This window comes from Cyprinodon variegatus, unplaced genomic scaffold (assembly GCF_000732505.1).
Source record: "Cyprinodon variegatus isolate N-32 unplaced genomic scaffold, C_variegatus-1.0 Scaffold215, whole genome shotgun sequence".
Lineage (NCBI taxonomy): Eukaryota > Metazoa > Chordata > Actinopteri > Cyprinodontiformes > Cyprinodontidae > Cyprinodon > Cyprinodon variegatus.
The window spans coordinates 875,759-887,114 of record NW_015150668.1 but is presented as its reverse complement, the minus strand read 5'-3'; the positions used below and the strand labels follow the sequence as shown (position 1 = coordinate 887,114).

Sequence of the window (11,356 nt, the reverse complement as noted above, 5' to 3'; positions counted from 1 at the left end):
CCTCTCCACTGTCGCTACAAGCATGCTTAGTGTGAGGGATTGCCTTTGAGTCAATGATTTGATGCAATCAGCTGGTTTTCCTTAGACAGAAAACTTTGAACCAATTTGACTGGATGATCTGGTTGAATTGTAAAGTGCCTTGAGATGACATAATGTGAAGTGGTGCTATATAAATAAACTGAGTTGAAGTGAATCAAAACAAAGTTCCTTAATCTGTAGTAAAGTAGAATTACTGCTGCATCCTAGGTGTTTTCTCTCACTTTTGTTTGTTTTATGCAGTCATTTAAATTAGATCTTAACTTGATTAACTGTGATTCCAATCAATTATTATTTCTAACTTGTAGTAAAAAGAAATTCCACATTGTTATTATAGTGTTATTTTATATAGAATACTATTCTTAAGAATTACACATAAATCCGCTAACAGATGGGACTTCAGTTCTATAATGTGATCAATCTGGATCAGCAGCACGGTTCTCGTCATGCAGAGGTGCTGCAGCATCCTTCCTGGAACAAAGAGAGCTTCTCAATCAGAGAGACGTTAAACACTTACAGCAGAGCCGAGGCTAGGAGACTAGGCAGCTGGAGGAGCTGTAATCCAAAACCCAATTTAATATCATATACATACCGTGTAAAATGTCCTCAGATATCAATCTTTACATTTAGCTTCCAAGAAGCCAGAATTTATTTATGATTCCAGGTCTTCAGGCTTCCTGAAGACCTTCTAACTTGTTTCCTGAGAATTACGGTAACTCACAAGTTTGACTTGTCAAGGAATTAAAAAAGTCTCTAAAACTGAAACATGCATGGGAGTTTCAGTTAAAATGATGAATTGAACAGTTGGGCTCTTTTTAATCAGCATCAAAGGGACGATCTGCTCAAGTCTTTAGTTGAAGCAATAAAAAAAATATCAAATAGAGCTGATACTGAGAGGAAGATAAGATATGCAGACCAGTAAGGTGATTACCCAAAGAAGCATTTTTACATCATAAGATGAATCCATCATCTGTGTTTGTTGGATATATTTTTTATTTCATTCAAGCTTAATTATCAAATATGTAACAGAGCCTTATTTGTCTGACAGTTAGATAGAAGGGACCCATTTAAAGCCAAAAACAACTCTTTTATTTTGAATATTCTTCTGTTTTAATCTATTTTGAACCATATTTCAATCACATTATTGTCCATGTCAAAAACTACTGCAGAAAAACTCCATCCAAATGGCTCCAAGTTATGTGCACCTGACTGAATTAATGACACCTGGAATCTAATAACGGATATTGCATTTCCAACGGTCCCCTCTAATATTAATATTTACACATTTATATTGAAATGGAGATATTTTATAGATAAATTATGCAGCTTTAAAGGAACCCCAAGCAACCCAGTCACTCTAAAAAAAAAGGGACCGATATCATAATCCCAGAGAGCTCCTTATTTGTTCTCTATTTAAAGATATATTTAAGGAATATTTCCTGACTCTCATTATTTTGTAGAAGTTTGAAGCAGTTTTTCTGCCACTTTCTGCCATGAGCAGTAAGTCTATATGCATTTTCCAAATTATTCGCTTGTGACAGATAGACTATTTTATCTAGAGCACGTTTCTGCAGATGAAAAGAACCCGAGGGTAGAAGAGAAAATTCTGCAGATTTTTTTTTGACCGAGGGAAACTATACATCAAGTATATCGCTGCTCACTCCATGTAAACTCTTGTCATCAAGCTGATTCGAACCCTCACACAGAGAAAAAGCATTCACTAAACACACCCACACACAAATATTATTCTAAGTGCTCAAGTGAAGGATTGTCAAAGGGATGGGAAGCTGTTAGGAGCCGGTCAAAATGTGGATGCTTTGGAGGAGGAAGTAAGACAGACTTCAGATGACTATTAATCCTAACGACACAATCCTGCAGTGCGCCGCACCATTTAACCCCCATAACAGTGAAACGTGATGAAGAACTCATGAGAAGAACGCTTCAGAGAGATGCAGGAAACTTGTTGTGGAGCTAAACTCGCTGCGGGAAATATCATCTTAGGCAGCAAGAAAAACAGCAGCTTCACAAAATGCCTCAATGGATACATCAGCAGGCATGCCAAAATGAATCTCTAAGCTATTTCAAAGACTTACCTTCTTTATGAAAGTAATTCATAATTCATAAATGACACAGCAGAGGTGTTGGCGCAACAAAAAAACAAAATGTGTGAAAACCTGAAGCAGTGGTTTGTTTATGACTGTGTGGGCAGACTGCAACGTAATCACTAAATAACTTTCTCTACTGAAGTCGTTTTAAACAGAACTAAGTATTTCTGAGCTCATTAGAAACAATCCATATAAAACTTCACATCAACACATGCAGGCCGCTGTGTTGATGAGGCCTTCACAGCCGATATGAAATTTGTCTCTCCGTATCCCAACAAAACATCTCCACTTAAATTTCCTGTCTTCAGAATTATATTGTTTTTCTTTGGAACAGTTTTATAACCTTTTTCCAGATTTTCAGGCGGTAAATTCTGAAATTGCTGTAAGTTCCAGAGCAGGGAACTATAAAAACTTCTTTAATGATGATCATGACCAGTTATCCAACATATTCTGTCATCAACGGTCCATTTTAAATCCTACTGAATCGGTACATGTGTACATCGTTATTTAGCATTAGCTGAAAGGTTCATGTAATACTAGCCGGGACACCATGGATTTTGTCGACACTGATTTTAGTAAAAAGGTACTATAGGATTCAGAGAATTTACTCATTCTCCATAAAATGAGAGGATCTGAGAACAGGGATTAGGGTTATTTCTTTTCTAGTTTTTCTTTGTGTGTGTCTGACTGTGTTAAGTCACACATACCTGCTCTTGTTTTTCCAGCCAGCGGTCCACCATGGGGTGATTGGCACTGAGCGATGACCTGGCCGTGTCTCTCTGAAACTCACGCTGATTCGACCAGGTCCCAGCATCCCGCGGCAAGCTGCGGTACGTGTCTAAACCTTTGCTCTGTGCAGAAACAAGGTTTTTATTTCAAAGGCAAAAGCTGTGTTTTATAATAAGGTAGTTTATCCAAAGCAAAACATTTGTTTATAATTCATATAGTTTAATTAATTACAGAAGCTTTAACTAGAGAAGTTAAAATGCCTCTTTTTTTTTGCCCACCTTTCTCTCCAGGCTGCTTGTGCCTGAGTAATGGCGAGCCTTCAGGAAGCCTGCAGTGGTGGACCAGCGAGTCGGGTTCTTTCTGGATGGAGTCTCTTCAGCTTGGACTCGTGATTCCAAGGTGCTGAACGGCCCGTTGATGGTGATCAGGGCGGGGTCGCTGCTGCGCCGGACGTGGAGAGGCATATCTGAGAAACGGCACATAAATAAGGTGTTAAACCTGTATTTGATACCTCATTTCCTGACACTTTAATCCATATTTGAACATCATACAGGGACCTGAATCAACATCGCCTACTTGTCTTAATTCTTTGCTTAGTCTTCATTTTTTTTTCTATCCCTTTAGTCTAAAAATTAAACCTAAAGGGGATTAATGTCAGAACTCTGTGTGCAGGCAAGTCAGATTTTTCCCCAACTAGACTTTATGCAGCCATGGAAGTAATCGATACATCCAAATTGGGATGTAATTGGAGGGGGAGTGTTGGCCTAGTGGTTAGAGCAGTGAAATTGTGCTTTGAGGAGGTTGTAAGTACCCAGTTCGATCCCCATAGCCTGCGCTCTGGGCAGCCCACTGCTTCCAAAGGGGAAGGCTTAAATGCAGAGTGAATTTCTTCAGTGTAAGATTAATAAAGTTCAATTATTATTATTCAATAATATTATATTCAATGATTTAATGCGAAGATGTGAAAAGGATGGATGGATGGATGGATGGATGGATGGATGGATGGATGGATGGATGGATGGATGGATNATTCAGCGACACACAGGAGCTCTTTCAAGCTGGGCACCGTTTCATTCACAACACCTGTCCCATCAACAAGGAATCAGAATCAGAAATACTTAAATAATCCCAGGAAGAAATTACTTTTGTTACATTACTCCATCTGTAATAGAGTGACTATACGACCAGTTTGATATAACACAATTTCACACAATATATATAATTAGGGGGTCCCCGCTCCATCTCGCCATCAGCTTGGGGTCCTTGGCCTGGAAAACGTTGAAGAGCTCTGGTCTAGGCAATACATTGCAATTGCAATATAATCATAATTTAAGAAAATGCAATTTTCAACTCACTGAAGCACTTAAGACTAAGAGACACTGTAGGAGCCATTTATAGTTGTTGGTGTTTAGGTATGGTTTGTTTCTGGGTTATTTGTTTTGGGTGGTGGTGACCTATATTCTGCTCTACCACTGGTGGCGGTGTGGAGGGGAAGGCTTTATAGGTAAGACGTGAGAGGGCAGAAAGGGTTTTGGGTGACGGGAGGTCATATGGTTTTTACCGCTTTCTTTGGCACACAATAGCCTGCGTCCTCTGGTTAAATTCTGTTATTTTCACATTCTCCATAGTTACCTGTCCATCTCACTTGTTGTAAAGACCGCCACTCGGATTGTTTGGAAAGTTTGTTCATATACAAACGTACTTCAATAAATGGGAACGCTCATACCTTATATCCTGGTTTCGACATCCTCTTTTAAGCGCGTTAAATTCCAGATTCCCCGCACCCACAAGCGACAAAAAGGTGGTTGATAGTCGCTACAGACACATTTTTTCGAATCCAGCCCGATAAGTGATTGTAATATGTCTATAGTGGGTCGGCTTCCATGAAAAAAGTAAAGATGCTTCCAGTTAGCACGCAGTTCTTTACATGCATGCAGAAGCAAGCCTGTTTCCAAACAAAGCTTACAGCAAAGTTATGAAACAATGGACTCCTGACAAGCAAGCTTTGAAGGGACAGAAAACACTGAAACCCTGAGGTAAAACGTGCACAGAATCAAAATAAAATGACAATATTGGTTGAAAATAATCACTATTTTGTTTTTTGTCAAAATTGTTCAGTCCTATTAGCTGTGTTAAATATAGAGGAACTTATTTAAAATGTGGATATGCAAAAAGTTCGGAAATTCAGATCTTTTCCAGATCTGGAAAATAAATAAAATGTCATTAAATGTGAGTTTTTGCTGACACTCAGACTGAATTTAGCTCAATAATCTATCATTGCTGTGCCTGATTAATACTGGTGGGTGTTTTTGGATTTCTAATTTATATAATTAGGATAGGAATCCCACCATCTTTATGCTTTGGTAAATTCCTCTTATTTGTTTTTTTAACAGTCTATCTCATAGCAGAGCAGCAGAATGTGTGGGAACAGCACCCGGCGTCAGCGATGGGCTTCCATTAAATCTCTTCACTGCGTTTCAAAGTTGTTTAGTGTGGGCTGCGGGCCAAGGTCCAAGTAATTATCCCCACATGGACAGCACACAGAACGCTGTGTTACGACAGCGAAAATCTGCTGCTCTTCAGACGTTAGCAACCCCATGAACAGCAAAGACACGGATTATAAAAACCAAAAATATTTTGAATAAAAGTGTTTTCTTTCGGTAGCCAAGATGTCCAGTTCCCAAGTTTAACTGGAAATCTGCTCACACAGGAAACACTGATGCATCTACTGGGTCAGCGGTTATTCAGCTTTGACCAAGTCCATCTGTGTATTTGTGCTCCTGGCTGTTTATTTCCTTGTACTCTGATAAACTGATGAGTCTGAGCATCTCTCTGTTCCTGCGTTGCAACACTTTGTGCTTTTGTTGTGTGTTTGCATCGATGTGTGCGGGTAGAATACCATGTCTGTGCGAGGGTTTACACAACTGTCCACTTCTAGATGTATCCACAAATTTCTGGAGACACTTGTTTGGACATCTTTAAGAGAGCAGCTTTATTCAGCACATCTGTGTGTTTATATTGACTAATAACAGCATGTTCTGGTAAATTTACTATGTTTCTAAAATGTTTCCTTATAAAGGTCAAAGTCTGGTCGTTTTACGGATAGAGTTACATTGGGGAGTAAGTTTGGTCAACGACAGGCTCAGGAATGGTCGGGGGTTGGGTTAAGTGTTACGGTTGGGCATAAATATAGTCCCTGGAATAAATGGAAGTCAACAAAAGGCCCTAATATGGCTGGAAATAACTCGTTAGTGTGGGATTGTGTGTGTTTTTGTGTCAGAGCGCTGTCGCTGGGTCACTCAGAGCGTGAGAGCAGACCCACTCGAAGCAGAGGAAGGCAGTGGGGTCAGACTGCCTTCATGCAACAGAAGTAACATCTGGTCAAAAATTCCACTTAAATAAATAAATGATTTAGGACCAAATAAACGGTTCAATGTTTATTTTAAGCAGCTGTATTAAGTCGAATCTGGCAAAGCCACACCCTTTAATACATTCTCCATTTTAATTTCAGCTTTCACCACCTGTCAGATTTAATAGCTCTGAATAACTGAACCAAGGTCGGGGTTTTCCTGACATTCACCAATTTGCATCATTTAACCAAAGCCAGGATTTACACAGGTTCCAAAGGATCATACGACTCTTTCTGAACAGAGAAATAAGAAGGAGAAGGGTACAAACATAACTCTGCAGCAGTTAATATCATGGCAGAGCCCTCAATAACAGGAAAAAACACAGATTTTAATAAAACTAGACTGACTTTGTTCAACGTGGGAACAAAATTAATTCAGTGACAAAAATATCTTTGTCTCAAAATAACATGGAGTGAAAATGAAAGTGGAAATGATTTTCCTTTCAAATACAACAGCCATTGAGATAACTGTTGAGTGTAAATGGCACGCACAACTGAACCGGACTGCGCCAGATACAACCGTACCGCGCTAACATGGTACTACAACAGCATGGCTTGGCATGGTTCAGTTCTGGCTCAATTCTCAGATAACAAAGAGCGCATGAGCAGACCGCGTCATCACCTTACAGTCAGCCTCCATAATCATGAAATTTCAGACATTCATAAAAATACAAGCTTCCGTACCATGAAACACGATTTCCAGGGATGATTCTGCTTAGCAGTGCCATGAACCTCAACGTCTGACATTGTTTCCTGCGTCTGTAAGCCCTGATTAGACTGTTTGTCGTTTCCACTTCCCAAAAGCCGACTGCCAAGGAAATTCACCAAAGGCTGCCTTCTATGCCAGACTATCTACAAACTTCTTGAATGTCACAGGCACCGCCATGTTGATTTGCTTGTTAACCTCTAGAGAACAGTAGTATCATAGATCGTCACTAGGAGGCGAGGAACCGTGCGTGGTGTGTAAATGGTCGCAAGGAACCAAGCTCAGTATGGTTAACTGATTTAAACTCGGCACGCATTGGTTTAAGAGGGTAGTGTGAACGGGGCATAGAGGTCTGGATTGATAAGGAGCCCAGAAATCGCCTGGGTTGGTGTCCCTAAATAAATATGCGGAGAATTTTTTTCAATGGAAAGTGGGCAAATGTAAGAACAAGGTGTGGACTGATGACACACTTTACCCAAAAAGGGCTGAACATTATTAATTAACCTAAAGGTGATTTTTAAAAAAAGCTCATTTTAGGATCCTGCACACAAGGTTATTGCACCCTTTTGGTTTTATGAATAACTTCAATTCATAATCTGTTTTTTGTTGGAATTCAGAGGATATATGTCAAATTAGATGTGCAACAAAATATCGTGATTCCTGGTTTTATTTTTTGACTCTTGCTTATGGAACCCCAAAGACCTGGCTTGATAACAATAACCTGTACACTAATGAGAATAAGACTTAATAATTACCCATAAATAGTCTTTGGACACTGCCGGGTCACATAGAGGATGTATGGAAACTAAACCATAGCCTCACAGCTGTTAATAGGTCTGTTATAAAATCCAAATGTGTATTAAAGCAATATCTGTGTGGGTGGAGCAGTCATCTTGTAGTCGGAAGGTTTAAGGTTTGATTTCATCACCCGAACATGCTGATGTGCCCCTTGGCAAGGTACTTAAGCCCAGGTTGCCTGTGTATGGCTGTGAATCTGCATACAGCAGCAAGTGAGACTGAGTGAAAGTAAAGTACTTTTAGTGGTCGTTTTTAAGTAGATAAGTGCTCTATAAATTTAGTCCATTTATTCTTCAATGTAGGAAAGATATTTTATTGGTTTTGAAGGATAGAAAACACCTTTTTCTGCTAAAATTAAACTTTGGGACATAAAACCATCAGAACTACAACCAACAACCTTTGCAGCATTTCCTTCACATCTCAATAAAGTGTATTAAAGGGATCTCAAAGCAGTGAAACACAGTAAAACTAAAACTTTTATGTTCCTTTATGAGTGTTCATAAGTTAAAGTGAGGTACTGTCCTTAAACTGCAATTTGCAGAGACTGTCTCCTGCGCTGTCTGAAAATCTGGGCCAAACAGGCAAAACTGGCTACAAAGCACAAAGTCCAGTGACAGCATCTCCTGCAGCATAAATCAGTCACTTTGAGCCGTTCTCATTAGGAACGCGTGCGAAAAGAAAATTAATCAAATTCCCTCTCTTCCATGTCAGACATTTTGCTTAACACATATTAAAATTCAGCTGAGGAGACTCTGTGTAGTCAATTAGGCAGGGTTGGAATTTATTACCAAGGAGGCTAAATTGGATGTAACTGGCAGGTGAAATTAAACCAAAGATTTCCTTTTCTTTTTGAAAAAAAACTCACATTCAGCATCTCATCTGCAATGCAAAGAGAACTGCAGTGACCTGCCTCACATATTATATTATATATATATATATATATATATATATATATATATATATATATATATATATATATATATATATATGGGCCAAATTTGTATCTTAAAAGCACCTAAGCATTAGAAATTAGGTCTCGAAAAATGTTAAAACACTGGGGGCGTGTCCAGTGGAGACATGCAAACCACGCCCACATGTAGGAGCATTACTGCCTCCTGGTCCTGTGTAAGGAAGAGACAATGTTCAGCCTGATTCAACTATTCAAGCCCTACTCATATGAGCCACACTCCAAATCAGACAGACCACTGCGATGCTCCACCTGATTCTTTTCAGCCTGCATAACAAGAGTATTACAGATTCCGTCCCACTTCTCTTGGTTAATACCTGGTCAGTACCAAGCTAATACAGCTATGCATCTCCAAAGGGCTTTAGAGTCTGGCTCACCTCTAGCATCTCCTCCTCTTCCCCCCATCGTCCCATTTCCCTCCTTTCTACGTTCTGGGTTGCTCTTAAAGTTTGAGAATTTGATGGTTTAAACCATATTTATTACACTGAAGGCAGCCACCCTTCCAGGTACAACCACAGAAACACAGGATCTTTAAACCCAAGTTTAATCAACACTCTATTTACAGATTTAAATAATATTTTTATGACATAAATAATGTGCTTGGAAGAATTAAGCAGAATTTCCTATACATTGCTTAACTTTAAAGTTAAACACAACTAGAACTGAGAAAAAGGAGATGAGGACTCAAGTTTGTGTGTCTGTTAAGCACAAAGTAAAGAGTTCATTTGGCGCACTACCAAACTATCGATGGTAGCGTTATCTCAACTAGTTGGTTGGTAATAATAAAACAAGGAAAAACCAAGTCTGTTCTTTGGAAAAGATTCAGCTGTTTAGCAAACGGGACTTGGCATTAAATGAAAGATAAATCTGTGGAAAAGCACGGCGGAGAACATGTGATGCTGAGGGCTGTGGTCTGTTAGAAAGGCTCTGAGAACACTGTTAGAGATCCTGACCTTTAGATCATATATTTATACAGAGATTTCTTGGAGTTTGCTAGACAGCCAAAAAATATACAATGACCCTTCTAGTAGATATGCGATTGCATTGATGAGGAGCCTGGAAGATGATTGATATTCTAATTAAAATGTGCAGCTATTGTACTATAATTATATATCTACTTCTAAAATGTTGCTGAACTGAAGGACACAAAACCAAAATAAAAATTCCAATGCTTCTCAGGTCCCTTAAATACTACATCCCCCAGCCTAGAGAAAACAACAACTGGTAGATGTAGGAATTCCAGGTGGGATAAAATGGTATAACAAAGAAAAATCTATAATATTAAGAAATCTCTGCTGCTCAGTGAGGCTAACTGCTGGGATTTAAAAAGGGATGTGACTTTTTGAGCCTTCATGTTTCTCCTTAAAATCGTTTCCTTGATCCAAACAGAAGAGTCAGCTAAAAAAGGCTGCTTTGTGTCGGCACTCGCAGTAATTAGAGCCAAAGCAGCGACCTGGCTGGAAAGCCCACGGAGGTGAGCGCGCTCAGTGACAAATGTGATTTAGGAGGCTTCGGATTGAATTAGCCACTTTGGCCAGGGATCAAACTGCTAACTACGCCTGCAAAAAAAGGCTCCGCCTGTCCAATTACTTGAATTTATGAACAATGCTCCAGTGTGGGGTTAGAAGGTGATTTGTTAGGTTTGCCGGATACAGCTGTAGCTTTTGACATTTAACTCGATAAGGACAACACAGAAAATATATGGTGAAAAGAAATGATCATTCCAAAAGTAATGGCTAATCGTAGCCTCACACTCCTCTGTTCCCAGCAGTCTTTCCTCCTCTGGTGACGGGACTTACTGGTGCGCAGGGCCGAAGGCGTCACTTCGATCTCGCTGGCGTTCTGATAGGGCTGGAAAGCTGAGGAGGTCCCGCTGCCAGCACCGAGGTCGGCGGCAAACAGGTCTGGACTCTGCGTCCCCGTGGAGCTGGCGCTGGTGCCGTCGCCTCCATGATGGGGCTCCTGCTCCTCATAGATGGCTATCAGCTGGAGAGAGGCAGAGAAGAGGAGATGAGGATGGTTTTCACTAACATAGGACTTTAAAACAATCATAAAATGTGTTGAAAAAACAATTAACCAGGCTTGTAGGTAAATAAATCTACATGGTTTCCAAAATCATTTAATGGTCACATTTCTCTGCTTTATATCCTCAACTTTAAACAGGGATTAAACCAAAAAACGATCCTGAGCCTGAACTTTTTCGACACAGGCAAGAAACTCTATATTACGTGCATGTGTGTGTGCATTTTCATGCCATGCCAGGAGGGTGTGGGGGTATGGGATCAGAGATTGCATGAATGATGGAAGACTAAATTTGACTTGAAAATCCAATACCAAAAATGGCCATAAGATGGCAAAAGTGCATCTATATGTAAGACACAAACAGCAGCTTGATGACCAGGGTCTAACTCATGTTGGCGTAGCAACTTTTCGCCGCTGGATGTGTTAATAAAATTCCTGGAGCACAGCGTGCAGATGCAAGCGCCTGGTTCACCTAACATCCTGCACCAGTTGCTAATGGCCTGCCATCTCGCCTGGTCTCCCCCAGACATGCTCAGCGCCATTATTTTTGAGACCTTTATCTATGGTCGTGACATCCTCCCCGG

The 11,356-nt window shown here is 40.0% G+C and overlaps 1 protein-coding gene across 1 annotated transcript in view; it reads right to left on the bottom strand.

Annotated features, from left to right (window-relative positions):
* pard3 (par-3 family cell polarity regulator) overlaps positions 1–11,356 on the bottom strand; it is a 337,809-nt gene that overhangs the window by 209,201 nt on the left and 117,252 nt on the right. Inside the window, exons 3-5 of the mRNA XM_015380465.1 lie at positions 10,550–10,736; positions 3,149–3,336; positions 2,849–2,992 (exon numbers count right to left, since the gene is read on the bottom strand). Coding sequence (XP_015235951.1) covers positions 2,849–2,992; positions 3,149–3,336; positions 10,550–10,736 — 519 coding nt within the window. The remainder of the gene's footprint in view (positions 1–2,848; positions 2,993–3,148; positions 3,337–10,549; positions 10,737–11,356) is intronic.